General features: G+C 47.1%; 1 protein-coding gene across 1 annotated transcript in view; it reads right to left on the bottom strand.

Moving 5' to 3' along the window:
• LOC149325410 (solute carrier family 41 member 3-like) overlaps positions 1–8,724 on the bottom strand; it is a 72,287-nt gene extending 63,563 nt beyond the window's left edge. Inside the window, exons 1-2 of the mRNA XM_089564270.1 lie at positions 8,720–8,724; positions 799–1,057 (exon numbers count right to left, since the gene is read on the bottom strand). Coding sequence (XP_089420396.1) covers positions 799–1,057; positions 8,720–8,724 — 264 coding nt within the window. The remainder of the gene's footprint in view (positions 1–798; positions 1,058–8,719) is intronic.
• Between the last annotated feature and the right edge of the window lie 12,113 nt (positions 8,725–20,837).

The raw sequence follows: 20,837 nt of genomic DNA on the forward strand, positions 1-20,837 counted from the left end.
GACCAACAACGAGCTGAGCTCGATTAAGCACGAATAGCTTCCTGCAGTAAGAGCCTCCTCGTGCATCCAATGTCAATGGTTCTATGCCGAACCCCCTCAGCCACCTGCACGCCCAAAGCGTATCAAGTCCAGTAGGTTCTAAATTTTTTAGAGCACTAATTGCTCTCGTACCAAAGAGGAACAACACTGCGATGTCTATAACGCCTTCCGTCCTCATTCCAAAGGTCTACAGCATGGTATGCAAGCTGACACCCGTTTCTTGCGAGGGCACCCTTCCTTACAAAGGAGAAAATATGTGCGGGAATGCCAGCGTACGAATATATTGGAAGCTACCAACCGCTCGTCGTTTCGGGGTATGCCAACGAGAAACAAAAATAATATTCGGGAAAATTTTGTGCTTTAGTCTTCGTACGAACACTTTGCTGTAGCTAATGTCCTTCAGTCGCGACATAGACGAACATGCGGCCCAAGCTCCACTGCTTGGAGTCTTGGGCAGTTTTCATTAACAAGTAACATTGTACAATACCTGGTCTGATGTGGCTCATCATTTGAGCTGATTACTCGAAAGTGATTGATATAAAGCTACCATTTGCATCAAACCTTAGCTGCAAAAGGCGAAAGCAGGCGCTGTGGCTGATAGCGGCAACAATGGTGCCACACATTTGCTAAAGCTAGCCCAGCAGTGTGCCGCCAAAGCTACTTCTGTTTCTTATTCTGTTGCAGCGTAACGAAAAAGCGCCTCCACATCCCGTGCAGGTCATGCATGAGCCCTCCAGGGGGACGTCACTGAACGCGTACCTTGACCACGTCGAGCAGCAATCCTGCAAAGGTGGAGCCAACACCAGCCAGCAGGAACGGCACGAATACCTGCGCTGCGGTGGTGGTCAGGTGGGTGCCCAACGAAGGGTCGATACCGCTGTCCACGCCAGCGGTGCCAACGCAGGCGTCCGAGACCGGCGAAGGCACCTCGGCGACCGGCTGCGACGAGACTAGCGAGGACAGCGGAGTCGCCACCGCCCGCTCGTCGTCGCTCTTGGATATGCGGCTCCCCTCCGCACTTGTCGGGAGCCAAGATTGCGGATGGCTTCCTCAACCATGCGCACTTCAGCAAAAACGAAGTGAAATCAAGCGTTGAATAAGCGGGGAAGACATACGCGAAAGAGAAGTGCCCACCAGCGCGCAGTGAAGGAATTTTGAACCGCGGCACGAGTGGTGTTTACTGTAATGTTTACCGTTTACTGTTGTCCTATCTGTGCGCTCCTTCCGATGTGCTATGGTACCCACTATCTCACCTAAACATAACTGTGGCCGCTCCCACACCACTGCGGTATCGGTCGCAACAAGATAAATGGAAAAGAGGCACGTACAGCGAGCTATTTCACTTCTTTGCGCTTCTCTTTCTGTGACACTCAGGTGCACTAGTCATGCAAGCTCTAGTTTTATGTGGCTGTACGTTGCGCCAGCCAGGCTGATGGGCTCATTCCATGCCTTTAACACCGGTAAGGTGGTAGTAAAGACGGCGTGCACCTGGTGTACTCCAGGTCATGTTTCGCGGTCGCGTTGAAGGTTTTTTAGACAACTGCGTTAATACATGTCGTGCCTTGTTCTCGCCCTTGTCGCTGACCCTCCTTGCCGTCAAGTCCTCCCTACTAACAGTTGAAGGAGCATCATGCCTAATAAAAGGCGTGTTGAAGTGAAGCGACCTCCATCCATTTGAAGAACGCTTAACTCTCCCGTTGCTTTGTTATTCCCGTGCTGAAATCTCGTTGACCACACACCAATCTTCTCGGCACATTTCAGCCAGCCTCTACCGGCACCCTTAACCGGCTGCGGTAGCATAATGCACCGCCCTTCCTGTAGCCTCCAACTTCACGTTCAGCCCGGGCTTTGACCTGTTAAGCGTGGCCTGAAAAAAGCCTTAACAGTGACGTGCTGTTCAGAAGGCGGGCCGAAACAGAACTGGAGCCTAATGAACTTTTTACCGTCCCCAGCTGAGGAGAGTAGCAGCAACAGATCTACGGGGTGCCTTCTCCCCCTCAAACAGTGCTCTCTAATATGCTCAGCTCGGCCACGTATCAAGGTATAATGTCTGAGCACTAGCTCCCAAGCTCGTGCGGCCACCCTATAACTGCCACTCCCTGTTCTACGCGACTTCCGTCTGTGATCACGGCTGCCATGAAGGGGGCGACGCTTACTTTTTTCGGCGACAGATGCTCTAGCAGGCCTCTTGGCAGCAAGCGCTTCTATTCTTCTGCCTCTTCTTCTATCGCATTCTCACGTGCGCACCAGAATTGTCTATCTCCAGCGCACTCTAGGGTGCTGCTGCTGTTCACAGAAGAACAAACATCGTCAAATGAGGATCGAGAGAATATGCGACTGGGGCAATAAATACAGTAGAAAAGAATAAAAGGTAAACCAAGCAAGAAGCCAACAGATATAACACAACACATGAAAAGACCTAGCAACAAAGTTTAATACCGGATTACGACATTGTGGCCAGGTGAAGGAGGCGCCAGGCCGCCCTGATTGACAAGGTTTTCTTCTTCACGGAGCCGAATGTGCAGCGCACAGAGGATATTGCAGCGTAAATTTTATATTGAAAGTTAAACATTTTAAAAGAATTGCCTGTCATTTTTTTTGGTGCCTGTCAACAAACTGCTCCGCGAACTGCTGCCGCAAGGCATGTCGTAGTGACGAAGGGGTCGCTCTGCACCTAACCTGTTTATTCAAAAGCGAAGAATGAACATTAATTTTTTATGGCCCATAAGCCCATGCGGGGCGGAAATGTGTCGGTGAGTTGACTGTAACGAAGTAAACTAGGTAAGCGAGGTTAATAAACAAAACATTTATTTTCGTACAGACAACAACAAAGCAATGTAACAAAGAAAAAGAGAAAACGTGTCAACGCAGTCGAATGCATGAAAAAGCGAAAGGAACGAGTGTGAGCACTTACAACTTAAACTTACAACTTACACTTAAACTTACAACTATGAGATCAAACACAAACCGTACAAAACAGACCCACGGTTAGAATGGTAAAAAAAAGGAGAATGTACTGCCCGGAAGGCAATCGCCACATACGAGATCAACGCGATGGCTTCGGGGTGCATCGTCGTCGTGCGGAGAGAGCAGTCGCACGTCCGGTCGCGGAGTTCTGGCCCTACAGCCCACGCAGTCAATCACCCGATGCGAACGTCTTGCGGAGCCAGCTTTTTGCGGAGTGCGTCTCCGTAGCTCCACGCATCGCTCACAACAACTTGGTTCCTTTGTGCCCCCCTGGAGTTACTCCCGAATTTCCAGGAAGGAACCCGCTCTCTGTGTCCTTGCCAGGCCTGCAGCGGATATTAAAGGGACTCTGAAATGGTACCAACTGACGTTAGGAAAACCGCATGAGCCATCGGTATTCCGTCACTCGTCATAAAGGTGGCAAACCTTTTTAAGCTGGCTTCGTTACACCGAAGATATCGGTTATTAAAATCCTGCTCCTTCAAAAAAACATGCACCAGCCAGAAACAAAAATAAACAAACATTGGCTGTGGTTTAGTTCAGGTTAAACCGGGAGTATTGCGAAAGCAACATCTGCGCGCAGTCATATATTGTTGCGTGAGCTGCATTGCCCACAGTGTGTCCGCTTCGCGTGCGCTTGCACGACCATACTGCGCATGCGCGAGGAGCAAGTGACATCACTACGCACAGCTGGTGTGCCTCGCCGCGCGCGCTCGCCTTCCTTTCCTTAAAATGATCGGAGTGTAAAGCGTAGACATGCCAACACAAATGAATACAATGAACGCCGATGGCCTATGGCTTCAGCGCCGTGTTTCTGGCACAAATTTGTCAATGCCAAAGCATGCAGCGCCCACCTGTCACTAACGCCACTTAGCTTTAAACATGGTTGAGGTGTCCACTGTTCCAAGAGGGTATTTGTGAGCTTTCCCTCTGGTTCAGGTGTCCACCGAGATGTGGACACCTCGCGCTTACCTCACGATACCTATATCCTGGCATAGCAGAGCTATGCCTCTGCCAATTTTATATACACCACAAACCACGCTGATGCCGATGCGCAATCGCTACTACGCATCAGACAGGGAGAGACAGAGAGAGAGGGAGACTGTCGGCGAGGAGATGGAGAGCGTGCGGTGGCGGCGGCGGCTCCATGGCTAGGGTGCCTCGATGCTAGCGCCGCCGTTCAGGGTGGTGCCATCCTTTGACCGCTCCAATGCCGCCCCTCTCTCCCTGCGGCGCCATTTTGAATCACAGCGGTCGGTCGGGCTGGTCTCAGTTGCTTGGTGCAAGCAGCTGAGCTTCCGTTTTTCGAGGCCCAGTGGCTGCGGACGATCGCTGGTGGCTTACAAGAGAATTTTATTGGACCCCATGGTTACACGATAAGGGACCACTGTCCCTCAAAAAATACAAGAGTACAGTTCGCGACTAGTGTCGCTCGATTACGGAAAAGCGATTACTCAAGACACGACGGCGACTCCTGTCGCTCTGCAAACAAAAGTCGTTCACTGCACGTAATAATGTCCACAGTGTCCATAATGTCCGGATGCCGCGGGGGAAGCACGCTCCCTAACTAAATAAGAAACGCGCAACAACACCGCGCACTGCACACACTCAATAAGGCAGGAGCCGTACGGTCACGTGGCCCCTGTCGACGGCGATGAAGCGAGTGCTCCAACGCCGAAGGAACTGTTCCTCGGGGAGCATTTGTTTGACAGTGCTCTACCGCATGACTGAGGAGCTTCTCAAGTCCACCGAGGCAGCATGACGGTATGGTGGCTAGAAGGGGTAGGTGACGCGACCGGGAGGCGAGCGCCGCGCTTCCATTTCATGCCATGCGTAGGTGGCGCTGCTGTCCGTAGTGCGATGCGGCGAGCGCGCTGCGCGCTGGAAAGGCTGGCTGCGCCGGCTGCGCCGCGCGTGTTCAGAAAGCTGGATTTTTTTTTTGTTGCGTTCACGCTGGATGCACCCTCGCAGATTAGTCTGAAACTGAGGTGAAGACTTTACAGCCTACAGTGATCATCAGTCTGCGTACGCTTTTAGCTCGTGAAAGCGCTCACTATAGAGAGTAATCTTGCGAGTCTCACACGATCTCGCAACTCTCAACGAAACGAGCGCCACAGAAATAAGCAGTCATGTACCTGCGCAAGCAAACCAGCATGTGAATATAACTTTTATTGCGCACTACGTTCAGGAACTTATCACGGAGGCATACTGCACAAATGTGAAACTATAAAAGTGACTCGATCGTTAAAAAATAGAAAGCTTAGAGGGTAAGGAACACCATGTATCACATAGACTTACTGCACGTAACAGAAAACATAAAGTGACTCGTTGAAAAATAGCTTAGACCATCGACAGGAACATCATGTATCACAGAAACATACTGCACATGTACCTTATGACTGAAAGTATAAAAGTCGCTAATTAAAAAGTGGAAAGCTTAAGGCACACTTCAGAGCACTCGTCGAAGTTTTAACATCTTCATTCGCTCCCGCGTTTCGTCCCGTTTTGCGTTCTGAGATTTCACGTAGAAATGAAGCCTTGTGAGCACATAGAACTTGATGATTCTGTTTGTGAGTGCTGTTTTGTGTTCTGGGCAGCCTACAAGATTCAACTTTGTAAGCTGGAGAAAATATACCAAGTCCATTAGGCTGTCGCTTCTTACTTGCTTCACACTGAAGCAGTGGTCTTCTCTCGGTGCTTCGAGTTGGCTTCGAACTCTCCCTTTTTTCCAAAGCATTTGCATGGAATAAGGGAGTCTATAGCCTCTAGAAGAAGACCTTCAATCATTTTAGCATCGGTAACCTCGACGCTTCTGACTTGGGTTGCTTGCACGAACACCGTCGCTTGAATCGCTCTGCTGTCCGACATCACGCGGACTACCTTTTCAAAGTAGAGATTGTGGTCTTCTAACGCACACACAGTGAAAGCCGTGACGTTATCAGAACCAGCGATCTGGTGTCTGGACCAATACACGCTTGGTAGCTCGCATCTTTGAACGCAATATTCAGATGCAAGAGCCTGCTGATCTGAAACACTCCCTTCATCATTTGCGGTCTCTACGCCTTGGGAAGAGGCACCCATTTCGTAACGTTGGAGCTTCGAGGGGAGGCCGCATGTCGACGTTTTCGATTGCCTCTTCTGAGGGGCTTTCTTGGAAAGGTACGACGGAGCATTTGGGTAAATCGTTGGAACCGCGTCGCTTGTAAGCACGGGTCAATCACGGGGAATCTTGACTGTTGCTCCGTTGATCACGTGCGTGAAGTGCCGGACAATATACTGTTCATCAAAGTGAAGTTCACAGAGGGCTGAGTTCTCGTCGAGAGCTTTGTCAGCCCGGGGCACGGCTCGTCGCCATGCTTCAAAGCGTTCGGGGTCCTTTGGCACAGAAAACAAAGTGACACGCTCACCCGACTTCCTTGACGATACGTAGCCAGACGTACAGTTAGGCGCAAAGCAGTGCGTTTGTCTCGCTTTCTTTGCACGATGATCCATTTGCTGATCCAGGACACGGACCTGAAGCATGCATGCCAACAACTACCCCTTCACAAAAGAAACACAGCGAAAAACACGTGGGAGCACCGTCGAGAAGGCAGACGACAACCGCACGTGCGCACGCATGAGCAGGGAGCGCGGGAGGCATCGAAGTGCTGACCGCAGCGCCGCTGCGGCCACCGCGGTGGCGGCATGAATTGACGGCGCGCCCTTTCGCCGCGAACGCGCCGGCGTTGACGCCACCTACCCCTTCTAGCCACCATAATGACGGGTTGTTGCGTGCCAATGTGTGCCAGGTGAACGCGTAAAGGTCTACGCTGTTTTCGCTTCCCCCGAGACTCCGAGCGAAGGAAAAAAATGGGAAGCTCAAGTAAAACGGGATCAGCCCTAGAGTACATTGCTTCAAATGTTACACCTCACTGTGCTTTTTACCACTCCGTCTCGTTCTGCTATTTCGTGGTTTGCATCTTTTTTTTTCATACTTTGTTTTCATGTTTGCGGCGAAGGTTACACCGCACTGTGCACAACAACATTTTGCCCCTAAGTCTTGTTGACTTATTTCGTGGTTCGAACCTTTTTTCATGCTTTGCTTTTGTGTTTTTCTTTAAGGTTACACCCCACGGTGCATGCCCCACTTTTTTGTCGCAATGTCTAGCTTACTTATACTGTAGTTCGTGTTTTTTTCATGGCCTGCAATTACAGTTGGAATTAAATGAATAATTTGCATTGCCTTTTCTTTTCTTCTCTATACCCTCTGTTATAGAGTAGGCTGAAAAGCATGTTGCATATTTGTCTTCATCAGTAATAAAAATCAACTTTTAGGTAGGAGTTATTTTTCGAAAAGCCTAACCCATCAGCACACAATTTTGTAGACAGAATAGGAAATACACGTATAGCCAACGTTACAAACCGCGTTTTTTTAAACAAAATCCTCTATGGTCGATTTTTTTAAAAGCGTGACTTTTCAATGTCGATTAATTCGATTTCGAATTTAAAATTTTCATAATTACTGCAGTTTTTTAATGACTAAAATCCACCCTTTCTAGAGCAGGTTGACATGCATGGTTTATTAATGAATACTGATTTGGTTGAATAAAAAAATATGAAAAAATATGTGTAGAATGGTGTTTCACAAACTGAGGAATCGCGGGAGAGCAACCGGTGCGTATGTCTATGGCGCAAGCGAAGTGTGCATGCGATGAGAGCGCACGCAAGAACATTCGGTGGTTGTGCGCTCCTCATAAAAATGAAACGAGTGAGAAACTTCCAGTAATCTTTTATGCTATCGCCAACAAGGGGCGATTCGTTTTCTTTGGCCTCGAGAAAGAAAACGCAGGAGCAGTGGCAACGTCGGTATACGGCGGCATCATTTGTATATACCAGCGCCCACCCCATAAGCAGATGTAATTGCGCCCTTGTGAGCAATAAACGGGGGAGCAACTCGCAGTTACCTTTTGAAAGATTAGAAAGAAGACAGACACTAGTTTTTGCGAGCAAAAGGAACGGCAACAGCCCGCGCGACGATAGCGAAACCAGCCGCAGCACTCGGGCGGCTGACGACACGCGGGCGTTAACAGAACTTGGGAATTAAAATTCACAACATCCTCGAAAAAACAAAGGCAGCAATTTATTCTATCCGCATGGAGCAGCAGGACCTGCCCTGCAACAGATCTTTAAAATATTAGCGCGTTTTTCAAACCAACAGAGGGAACAAGTAAATGTTCAACGTCACCCACCTGGGGCTGTAAAATTAAGTCATGCAATTACGCCTTCCACCCTCGGATGTTGAAATGGCTATTATGAGTGAAAAGATACGCAGTGCGATGTTGATGAAAAAGACTGTTCTAGTCAAAAGCACTCTCACGCCCGCCGGGAGTAAGAGTGGCGCCGTTACACACGCTAGCGCAGCTGATCCCGTGTGATTCAATATGGCGGCGCCCGCGATGTTGTCTCCACCCTGAATGGCGGAGCTGGCATGAGGCACCCTATCCATGGCAGCTCCGGAGCGCCAGCTGTGCGCCGTGTGGCGTCACCCGCTCCTCACGCATGCGCAGCTTGGCCTTTCCAGAGTACCGCGAAATGGCTCGGCGACTGACATAGTCCTGCTTTCGCAACCAAACTGGCCTGGACTTCACCGCTCCGCGCCCCATCTCGCCCACTCGCCCACGCTCCATGAGCTGGCCTGATGACTTCAGTGGGCTCGCCCAGAGTGCCCACTGACCTCATCGGGGTAGGGGACGCGCGGTTAGATGTCGCCCTAATCGGTTGCGACGTACTCCGAGCAGCGATTTTAAAAATTATTTGTAAGCTATGGTGTACACGCAGAGATTTGAAATTTTACTCGAACACCCAAAAAGGCCGCCTCTAGAGATCTGTTGCACTGGAATATCAACATAGAAATCATTACATTGGTAACCTCCGCGGTGGCTAAGTGGTAAGGCGCTCGTATACCGCGCCGGAGTACTCGGGTTCGAACCCGACCGCGGCGGCCGCGTTTCGATGGAGGCGAAACCCAAGAGGCGCCCGTGTACTGTGCGATGTCAGTGCACGTTAAAGATCCCCAGCTGGTCGAAATTATTCCGGAGACCTCCATTACGGCACCTCTTTTTTCTTTCACTCCCACCTTCCTCTCTTCCCTTGCGGCGCGGTTCAGGTGTCCGCCGAGATATGTGAGACAGATACTGCGCCATTTCCTTTAATCAAAAACCAATTTACCAATTTACCCATTTACACTTTAAGCCCTACCGGACATTAATAAGGGGGAAGGGAAAGGTCAAAGTAAACGACAGTGGTCTCCTTGTGTTCGGTCTTGCCCCCACAAAACACGGTAGGGGAGAGTAACTCTTTGTAAACAGAAAGACCCATCAGTGTCATTAGGAAATGACTTATAATTAATTCTATGGCAACGCAGCTTACCATTTCATGCTGTGTATTCCTTTTCCAAATTTTGTGACTAAAGAGAAAAAGAGAATACTATTACTTGAGCGTCCGAGCAGCGGCCACAAAGGCAGCAATGTATAGTCGTCAATGGCTGCGCATCAGGGCACTCTTTCCTCATTTTCGGTTCTCCACAAGGTTCGAGCCTAGGACCGCTTTGATTCCTCGCTTTTACTGATTATTAGACATGAGATAATGATGATAGCTTCATACTGTTCATAGCAATTAAAAATCACCGTGACCTTTAAGCTTGAAACCATGACTTAGATGCGATATGACTGGCTGTTCCATTAGGCGTTCATAATACCGAAATGCAATTCCACTGTACCTCCACCACAAGAAAGCGCGTATACAAGCCTAGTAACAAGGCCCACAATAATGCAGCCTCTGGCCTGGGACCACTAGGCTTAAAGTTCACCAGCGTGGTAAATAGCTTATAGTTCTAAATTGAGTTCATGGCCTTCAAATACCCGTCACTGCTGTCAGCAACACTACAAAATGCGACAATATTTCACCCAGATAACATGAGTGGTACGCAGACGCTTGCAGACATGTAAACTACGATGACTCTGAAACGAAATCATTCTCTCCCCCCAATCACCCCTTCCCCTACCCGAGAGGACTGGGAGGCGGCCCTGCTCAGCTGCCAGGAACTCTGCCAGGCCCTGGTTCGGCAGACTTGTGTAGCGGTCTCGACCAACGGGATCCCGGAATGAGGGACTCCGCCTAGTATTGTAAGGGGTGAGACCCATTAGGGTCCTCTCCCCGAGTACCTCTCTGTAAATTACTAAATAAATGCTTTTCACCACCACCACCGACGCAGCTTAGCACACTTAGAAATGTTTCCGCAGGGACCTTTTTTCATGCGCTAAGCGGGTGGTCCCAACCAGGCCTCTTACCAAGGATATAAAAACGAGCAGGGGTAATTGCCGGAATGCTTTCTTTAAAGCCAAGACCCACAAGCCAGATATAAATAAATTGGTAAATTGGTTTTTGAGGAAAGCAAATGGCGCAGTATCTGTCTCACATATCTCGGCGGACACCTGAACCGCGCAATGAGAGAAGGGCGGAAGGAGATAGTGAAAGAAGAAAGAGAGACAAGCCAGATATCCCTTTGTGGACTATTGTAAGAGAACATGGATCTTGACAAAATAATGTCAGCAGTTTCTTGCAGAAGAATCTAAAATTACTTGTTTTAGACGACCCCTTCTTCACAAAAAATTCGACAGTTGTCGCGGAGTACCTACAGAGTACCAATGACATCGGCTTTGGTTTTTGGTAGATGTGCAAGATTTGTTTTACTCTGTTCCTCAAGATAAACTTTTTATGGCTTTAAAGGAATGCATAGAAGCAAATGGCGACGTGTCCTTTCAAAATTCTTCAGGACTCTCGGTTGATAATTTTATCGCTTTATTGCAATTTTCCTCAGTTCTACTTTTATACGCTTTGACAACCTGCCTTTTTTGCAGCGCAACGGAGTGCGCATAATGTCATACGTGGCGCCTACCGTTGGCGACTTTTTCTTACCAAAGGTCGATCAATCATTAAACTTTTTTGTAAGGGGGGTGGGGGTGGTTTTAAATATCTTTAGGTACATGCACGATTTGTAAGTGCTTTTAAAAACGGAGACGTCCTTCGCCTACCGCTCTAAAGTAGGCGAAGTTTTAAATGCTTTTACAATCATGGACTTGGGCTCAATTTTACCCATGAACTACCCGACACTAATGTCTTACAGTTTTTAGACTTAAAACTAACCTTCCTTGAAAGACACGTTTGCTGGGGTTATTACCCGCGTGCAAAAAAAGAACTTTTGCCGTACGATTCTATGCACTCTAAGACCGTAAAAAGAGCAATAACGTCGCGGTGCCTAGAGTCTTCTCCTTAGAAATTGTGCCCACACCAGTTGCAAGACAGCTTTCAAAATCAGATGAGCCGACTTTCGGCGGCTGGGTTTCCTTGCTATGTGTTGGTCGCTGTTTGCGAGACTCTCCTTCAATAACTGATGCACGGATCATGAAGAAATGCCGGAGAAGATCGTTTCACGACACAGAAGCCGCTAGTTGTGGCTTACGCACACAAAACCTTGCACAACTTGAGGAAAGTGGCCAACAGGTATAACTTGAGCGTTGTATTTTCGGATCCTAACAAGCTGGAAAAGTTGTGCCTCCGAATCTGCAACTCAAGAAAGCGGTGTTGACAGATGAATCACGAGACTCCGCTTACCGTGCCCGAAATTTATCACATTTCAAAGATAAGTACGCACATTTCGTTGCGCACGTAATGAGCTACGACGGGTGCGAGGCGCGGTTAAAAGAGACTAAGATTCTTTGCAAGAGTACAGATAAAACTGCACGTGTTAGTCTGGAGGCATTTTACATAAATATATTTGGCTCTAGGTGTGTCAGCACTCTATCTTTATCTCCTTTTGCCTCCGAGTTCAATTTTCTAGACTCTGCTATCAAGTAACTGCTGTTTTACTTGTGCGATTTTTGGCTGCCTGCCTGTTTCTGCGCTCCCAGATGGTTGACTTTGTTCACCTTCTCATCCATGTCACCCTTCCTTCCCCTCGAAACTTCACCCTATATAAGGTGCTTCCTGGCTTAGGTAAAATTTCAGTTGTGAGTTAGAGCTTGTGTCTCGTCCCCGCTCTTTTCTTGTGGTGTGCATGGTGTGGCGCTAGTTTTTTTCTAATTCAACTATCCAACTATCCAAAAGAGGTGTTAATCGATTACAAAAGCTGTGTGTTCATAATTTTAATTCTCACTTAAATATGCAAAGTGACCACACTATGCTTGGGAATAACTGTGACGCTATACGAGGTTGTGCTGAGCTACCTGAGTAATGTTGAGCATTCTCGGAAGGGAACAGCAGTTTACAACTGGTTGGAGGAGATCGAAGTGGTAATCGAATGCGTCTACTTAGGTCAGGTTTCGACCGCAGATCCGGATCACGGTGTGATATAATCAGAAGAATGCAGTGGAGCGCATTTGGCAGATTCTCTCAGATCAGTAAGGAAACTTTACAAAGATGCCTCAAAATTAAAGTATAAACAGCTGTATCTTACCGGCATTCACTTATGGGGCAGAAACGGAGAAGGAAACGAAAACGGTGCAACTTAAGTTAGAGACAACGCAGTGAGCATTGCAAAGAAAAATGACAAGTGTAACATTATGAGAAAGCCAGAGGGCAAGGGGGACGATGAACCAAACACGTAGTAAGGACATCCTAATCGAAATCAAGAGGAAAGAATGGCCTTGGGCAGCGCATGTAATGTAAGAACAAGATATCCAATGACCTTTAAGGGTAACGGACTGGATTACAATAAAAGGCAGGCATAGCAGGAAGCGCGAGAAAGTTATGTTGGCGGATGAGATTGACAAGTTTGTGGGGATAGAGTGGCCGCACCTGGCACTAGACAGGTTAATTGGAGAGGCAGCCGCGGCGTAGAGGTAGAGCATATTCTCCACGTGCAATGAGACCGCGATTGAAATCCAGGTGCCACGTAATTCTCCGTCGGATAAAAAAAATCAGCTTGTAGATTCAATTGCGTAACCAGGAACGGGGTTCGGCCTGAACATGGTGATCAGAACCGAAAGCGAACTCCCTCAACAGCGCAGGATTATGGCCCCCCTGGTGTAGCACTTTGCCACAACCCCCTATATGAATACACCAGTTGTGTACTGGAAACATGGATGGACGCTAGCATCATCTTAATCCATAAGAAAAGGGACGTCAAGGACTAGAAAGCTTGCAGAGCGACCAGCATACTCTTTGGTTCATAAAAAGCATTTACTAAGGAAATCGCTAATAGAGTCAGCACAGTGTTAGACTTCATTCAACCAAATAATCAAGCAGACTTTCGCAAAGACTACTCGACAATAGTCCATATTCACACTATCAATCGGATAATAGAGAAAATCGCAGAATATAAACAACCCCTATGTATAGCCTTCATGGAATAGAACAGAGCACTTGATACAGGAGAAACCTCAGCAGTTATAAAGAAATTGTCATAAAGCAGTTATAAAGCCAGGCTGCAGATGAACCTTATGTAAAAAATGCTGTATGATATATATAATGGCTCCACAGCAACCATAGCCATTCTTAAATCCAGCAATTTAAATAAGGAAGGGTGTCAGGCGGGGAGACAGGATCTCGTCAATGTAATTGACCGCCTGTTTAGAAGAGGTATTCAGATGCAAGAAGCGGGAAGAACTACGGATAAGAGTTAATGAAGAATAACGAAGTATTCTGTGATTCTTTAATGAGTGTACATTGCCAAGTCTCTCGGAAGATGAACTGCAAAGCATGATCAGTCAGTAAGACTGGCAGAGCAGAACGGTGGGTCAAAAATTAACGTGCAGAAAGCGAAAGTAATGTTCAAGTCTTGGAAGGGCGCAGCAGTTTACAATTGTTAGAGAGGGGCTGGAAATGTAAAGGAATACGCCTACTTAGGGCAGGTAGTGACTGCTGATCCGGTTCATGAGAGGGAAATAACTAGAAGAATAAGAATGGGGCGAAGTGCATATGGCAGGTTAAATAATATCATGAATGGCAGTAAACCAATATCCCTCAAGAGGAAAGTATACTACAGCTGTATCTTACTGGTACTCAGCTATGGGGGCCGAAAGGTGAGGCCTAACTAAATATTTCAACTTAAATTGAGGACAATGCAGAGAGCTATGAAAAGGAAAATGATAGGTGTAGATTTAAGGGACAGAAAGAGGGAAGAATGGGTCAGAGAACAAACTCGGCGCAATGACATCTAGTCAAAGCCCAGAGGAAATGGGATTGGGTAAGGCGTGTAATGCGAGGGCAAGATAGCCGATGGTGGTTAAGGGTAACGGACTGAATACGAAAGAAGGAAGTTTTTTATGGGGCGTCAGGAAGCTAGGCTGGCGGATGAGATCAAATTTGTGCCACTAAGAAGGCCCCAGCTGGCGTAGGACACGATTAATTGTACAGGTAGGAGAGAGGCCTTTGTCGCACAGAGGGCATAGCCGGGCTTATGATGATGATCATGGGAGAGGGGTTAGCCCTGCAACGAGCATAGGGAGAGGGGGTGATGATGATCATAGTGATTGGCGAGCTACCCATGGCGGTTCTAGTCTGGGATGTTGGGGCTGTCGTAAATTGCGGCAAGGACTCCTTGCCAATGGGGTATCTGTTGCTAAAGCTGTCGTCGCGATTCGGCACACGCGATTGATGCGACACGCGTCTCTTCTTTCAGTATTTCCTCGCACATCTCTTTCAACGCTCCTCTGACCAAACGCTGCAGCGATTGTTCCTGACCTCGTCTCAGTGGACAGGCCCGTGCAGTTTCCTCTTCATTCTTCTTTCACTCGCTACAACAACAATAACTTGAATATTCCAAAGCCTGCCTGCTCTAAGCCCAACGTGGAATAACTGCGCGCAGCTCATACTGTCCGCATGCCTTTGTACCTTGATGCGGGCTGCCTAGATCAGGCTGACGTGCAGAAATTTTTGTTTGATGCCGCGCCCTTGGGGTTCAATTGGAGGAACTTTGTCTAGGGCTGCCCCTAAAGTACCCACGCCGCTGCTGTGGCTCAGTGGCTATGGTGCTCGGCTGCTGACCCGAAAGACGCGGGTTCGATCCCGGCCGCGGCGGTTGAATTTCTTTGGAGGAGAAATTCTAGAGGGCCGTGTGCTGTGCGATGCCAGTGCACGTTAAAGAACCCCGGGTGGTCGAAATTTCCGGAGACCTCCACTACGGCGTCTCTCATAGCCTTAGTCGCTTTGGGACGTTAAACCCCATAAACCAAACCAAAGTACCCACACCGCGCACCTCAGGGGAATGTGTGAGTTAGCCAAAATTGCGCCTGCTGCGACAGAACTCGCATCAGCCCCATGTCGGTACTTGAGAGATAAACACGATGAAGAACATACTTTCTTCCTCAGGCGCTGTCCCCATCTGTCCAAACTGCAACCGATGGAGCAGACGGGTAGGCTGCTGGCATTTCGCAGTGCACGGTGAATGTGGGCAGGCTATGTGGGGCTGCCTAGTTTAACCCTTCACTGCGCATACCATACACATCCCTTTTTGTGCTACATGCGCAAGCAGACAGGGAGTTTCACTTGATACCATGAACAATTTTGAAAACTGAATTTTTCAGCGGGAAAAGCTCTTTTTGTGCACAAGCTCCCTGGAAATCCTGAAAACTTGATACCTGTCCTAAGCCTCTTAATTACCTGAAGGAAAAAATAAACATTGCCGCGACTGGGTGTTGAACCCACGGCGGCGAGAACAGACCAGCTTCGCTGACCACTGCACGAGAGCACATGCTATCTACTCAACACTTAAGGCTTTTCGTTAAACCGCCACACTTTCGCGCCGTGCGTTGCACGTAGTCGTCTTCATCAGCTTCCGTTCGTGCGCAAAAATAACTTTAGCCTCCTACCGCGCAAAATCCGCAGGTTGGCATGAAGCCTCTGAGACAGTCGCAAATAAATGAACGCGCACACCTGCTTCTTTGGGTCAATGGGCACCCCATTCAAGCTTTGAGCTACGTGGCGATAGTGACCAATGGTATCTACAGAGAGATGTGCGCTGCATGCGTTGGCAGAAATGGGACACCGTAGTAAAAGGTGTTGGTGTTGACAAATTTGTTGCAGAAACATGGCCTTTAAGGAATCGGCCGCAGGCGTCCTTTGGCTAAGCTGGCAACGACAATGAAAAAATAGTTAAATACACTTGATTTAGAAGAGACGACTACCGTGGTTGAGATTTTAAAACACCTTGACAGGGCCGGGGCGACTCGGTCTGTTCCGAGAAAGATACCGCGCCAGGGTCTTCGCAGCAACTCCCGGTGGCTGTGGGGTCCACCCGCAAAAACCTGCTTTTGCAAAATATTGCGCGCTTAGCAGTGCTAAATCGCCATCAATGTTTTCTGCATAACGTTACCAGCGGTCGACTGAGTCAGAACAAAGCTGCGATATGCTAACAACAGAACAAGCGAACGGCACATTTCGAAAATTTGATTCTGGAAGAAAAATGTACCCGAATTTACCTATAAAAATCCTGCAGGCTATATCTTACGACAATGCAAACGTCATGGTCGGCAAAAAAAAATGCGTTTGTACAGTGCTGGGGGAGGCTAAGCCAGGTTTTAATGTGCGCAGTTGCCCATGTTCCCAGTATTGCATTATGTCGAGGGAAGGAAGATCTTGAAGCATTCGCCAACATGCTGGCTGTCTTTGTAGAAGTGCTTGAATAGGGAGTATGCACTGACGCCACAGTGGCGGCCATTTTGTGGAGCATGTAACACGCCGAAAGGCTGCAAGCAATCTAATCGGCTTACCGCCACTTGCTAGGGTTTGCACTGCTGAGGCAGCGTGCTGTACCATTAAATGGCGCCATTGACGTCACAAGAATACCTAGGATAGGGGTCGCTACCAGTGGACGCCATTTAGCTTTTTCTGCCGGAGATGTCGACCTGCCAGAAGCAAAGCTTGTTTTGGAGGCAGTCCCCAAAATGTCATTGACTCCCAAGGCTGCTTGCTACACGCGTTGGAAAAACTGCTGCCGGCCTCGGACAAAAATGTACCATTGACGATGGACCCTCACTAGAGAGTAACTAAATTTGCACCTCCACCGAAAAGGCTGAAACTTCACTGAGGAATCTGCAGAACTAGCAATGCGTTCCGTGAGGAGCGCCTGTTCCGTTTATTATGATTACAGCTGTGCAGAGCACGCTGCCTTTTCCTGCAAACTGTGGTGCCTCTTTATGAAAAGCAAATTGTCTTCTATGGGTCCAGGCCCCTTAGACTAAAGTACTCAGGGGCCTCTTGAACGATCTTCTTGGAGAAATGGTTATTAGATTTATGTGCCTGGGTGTTCTCGAGGAATGTCACTCATTGCTGAAGGTTGTCTTTGGAGCTCCAAAGAACACAAACGTGGTAAAGCCAAATTATTTGGCAGCACATTTTACTGCGCTGTTGTAACGCGGATGGCAACTGACAGGCAGCACTTCTTTTCTACTGTACTTCTCTAATCCACAACGGTAACTGATTGTATTTCACACAAGTTTCCACTAGGAGGCATCATCTTCAAGATGGCTGAAGTCTCCAAAGTACAGTCGTTAGAAACGTATTCATTCAGGAGTGCGTAGGTAATATCACTACAGCGCTATATGCAAGTCAGCCCCAACAGAGCGGTTAATCAAAAGAAGCAATAAATGCCCTCAAAGTTCAGTTTGGCTACTTACAAGAATGTAAACTTCCATCAGAAATATTCAGTAAACCTAGGTGTGACACGCAATGGGCAGAAATCTGAAACATACAAGACGCCGTCGGAAAGCTAAGGTGCCATAGAATTTCAGTGGTCGTTCTGGGGCGCCACTTATTCTACGCAGTATTGTTTATTGCAAGCGTCTATGCAGTACTGTTAACGAAAGTCGAACCGAGTTTCGCTCAACATTCTGTGACAACGCCCTTGAAAGTCTGCTGATGGTAAAATGATACCAGAATTGAAATTGCTTTGGACAAGCTTGTATGGAGAAGCAGCAAGGTGGGCAAGGGCAAAAACGTGAAAAAATTTTGAGACAATAGTATGGCCTTCATGATTATTTAACACGGCTGTTTAATTTTCATTGTGGTTCGGCATGGCGAGCAACTTTCTTGTAAACATAACTCACCTGAAACTTCGGAAGAAAAAATTATGTGCTTGCTACCCTGCCCCCTCGGCAACAAGGACATTTCAAGGCACTCATTGCGGCTTGCATGCGTTTAGAAACCTTGTCATTGTCGTTAGATGCAATAAGAAAAAATATTGAAGATCTAACTGTTTGAAAATACGCTATATGTGCCATAGCAGTTCGCCGCCCCTGCGAAGCCCTGTCAGGCTACGAAGAACTCGATTTTACACGGGATAGCCTTGAGCACAGTCTCTTTCTCTAGAGCAACATTAATATTGCCACGTATCATTGTAGTGTTTATTCGGTCACGCTCAAGGCTGCAGGAAAGGGCTGTTATCATTTTGTTCGTGACGCGAGAAGCGACCAGTCTAATCTCGATTGATCGCAGCCATGAAAGGCTGCATCTAGGTTTTTCCAGATTACTGTAGATGATCTTGTCCTGCTATCTGGAAGCTTCCTTGTCGGCTTTAAATTGAGCGATGCCGCGAGCGGCGGGAATTTTCATAGCTCGACGACTGACGAGCACGTTTGTTGCTTACGCCGCCGCCGAGTGATTCAGTTCTTTTGCGGGCGCAAGTCAGCCCAAATAAAGAGCTTTGTTTTCAAGACTTTTTGGTGTCTTCCTGACCGCTGGACTGCCGTCACTACAACGTGACAATATTCGGCCGCCTGAACCCGTACTGACCACACTTCCACATGTCGGAGAACCCATATGAAAGGTATTCGGCGCGAGATCAACCATTCCGCATCCGTATTTAGCAGAAGGAAACTGGTAAGATGTAGTACTAATGCGTAAGTACTGCATCTGCTATGTTATCGCCGAAGGAGTTGCGATATCTAAACACTGGATTGACACGTGTGCCTTGGTGAACCTTCTGGGTAGGTAAACTTGTTAACGCGGATGCGCATGTGCGGGGCATGCGCTTGTGAGTCGGGGTATCAAACCTTGCTTCGTATATATTTTTATTCGTGCCAATAATCAATTTCTCTCAACGTTCTCTCTCGACTTTCTCTCGACTTTCTCGAATTTCTCTCTCGATTAGCCCAGTTTAGCTTACTTGTGCAGTTTCTCTCAACGTTGGTCCTGCGTGTATCTCCATTCTTCTTTGCTTTTTGCGCTGAAAACATGCAATCTACCTACCAATACCAAGGAGCTCGTCTTTCCACTTGTATAAAAAAAATTGTTCGTTACATCCCAAACCTCGAAATATCAAGAAAAAAAGCAACCGCCTTCCAAGCACAATCCATCAACCACATAGATAGCCGACATGAATTTTTTTGCAACTAATGTATATTTGATTCACCCGTAATAAAAATTATAAACTTCGCCATGTTTAGAATTACGCCACGCTTCGACTGAAACCTGCAGTCATGATGTATAGACCATAAATTTTTTTCGTTGTAGTTATAAATTATGCTTTAGCTCTAAACCTTATCCGTACATAAACTGCATGGCTGTAAAACTAATGGCTGTAAAAGTATGGAGCTACGGCGCTGCTTTTTAGGGTTGTGAATACTGATGTACTGTTAATACCATTTTATTACTTTTAATTTCTTCGTTCTTTACCTCGGCGTCTTAATTGTCTGCGTTCTCTCTTGTTGTATGGATCCAGTGATAATATTAGTTTTCCATCAAACTAGCGATTTCATGACTTTTATTTCTCATCACTGGCTGTTTTTCCGTGCTTTTGTATTTTACCATTTATTATTTTTAACATCTACTGCAGTCACTCATGGCTTCTAATGAGCTATCACATTCTGTACGCTATGCCTTGTACTTGGTTTGGAGGGCATAGCCAAGCTGCGTTAGCAGCTTTTCTCCAGTCATGACGGGTGAAGAAATTGGAGACTGAGGTGGTACTATGCCAGCTTATACGTAACGGCCTTCGAGTGTTAGCTTCGAATATAACGAAGCTTGTTATAATACCTCGGGCATAGAAAACTTTACACTGCAGATCAGGCATATGCCTAACCTAACTATGCCACATCCGATTAGACTATATTGTGTTACGCGGATATGAAGAATCAAAATAAACAACCTATGATATTACTAACTTTAGGGTTTGGGCCACGGATGCAACGAACTCAGTGTTTCTTTTTCCAAGCGACATGTTGATGATTACATAGCGACTTGCTGCATAAGTGAAAATACAGGAGGTCCCTTAGGTCATAAGTGCACGGAGACCTCCTGGTACTAAAAACGTGGAAAAAATAAATTCAAACAGTCCTACAGCAGCAGTTTAATGCATCCGTAGTAAATTAGTGCGTCGAATGATGTTCCTAAAATGCTTGCTGTCATGCACACAAACAGTAATTGATGCTTGAAGAAGTTATACAATACTATATGTTGATAATGCAGATATAAAAGCAATAAAGAATATTAAAAATACACTCGATAAATACAACACCAGTTGTATCACTGACCAGATCTTGTGCAAAACAAGGAAAAATTATTAAACACAGCAAGTGTAACTGTAAGATCAAAGCTAGTAGAGATTTTTTAAGCTTCGGTTAATGTACTTGTTAGCTGTTTTTTGAATATGTGCAAAGATGAAGATTGTTCAGTGGCAGGTAGTGAACTGTTCTACAGCGACAGAGCAGAATATACCAAACCTCTTTAAAGAACTCTTTAGAGTGCCAGTCCCATGTATATATATATATATATACCACTTGACGCAAACTCATTCAAGCGATCAACCCAGGAACGCCTACGATTTTTTATATCAATGTCAGTGCCCTCAATGACTT

This window comes from Amblyomma mixtum, chromosome 10 (assembly GCF_055824585.1).
Source record: "Amblyomma mixtum isolate Tamu chromosome 10, ASM5582458v1, whole genome shotgun sequence".
Taxonomy (NCBI): Eukaryota; Metazoa; Arthropoda; class Arachnida; order Ixodida; family Ixodidae; genus Amblyomma; species Amblyomma mixtum.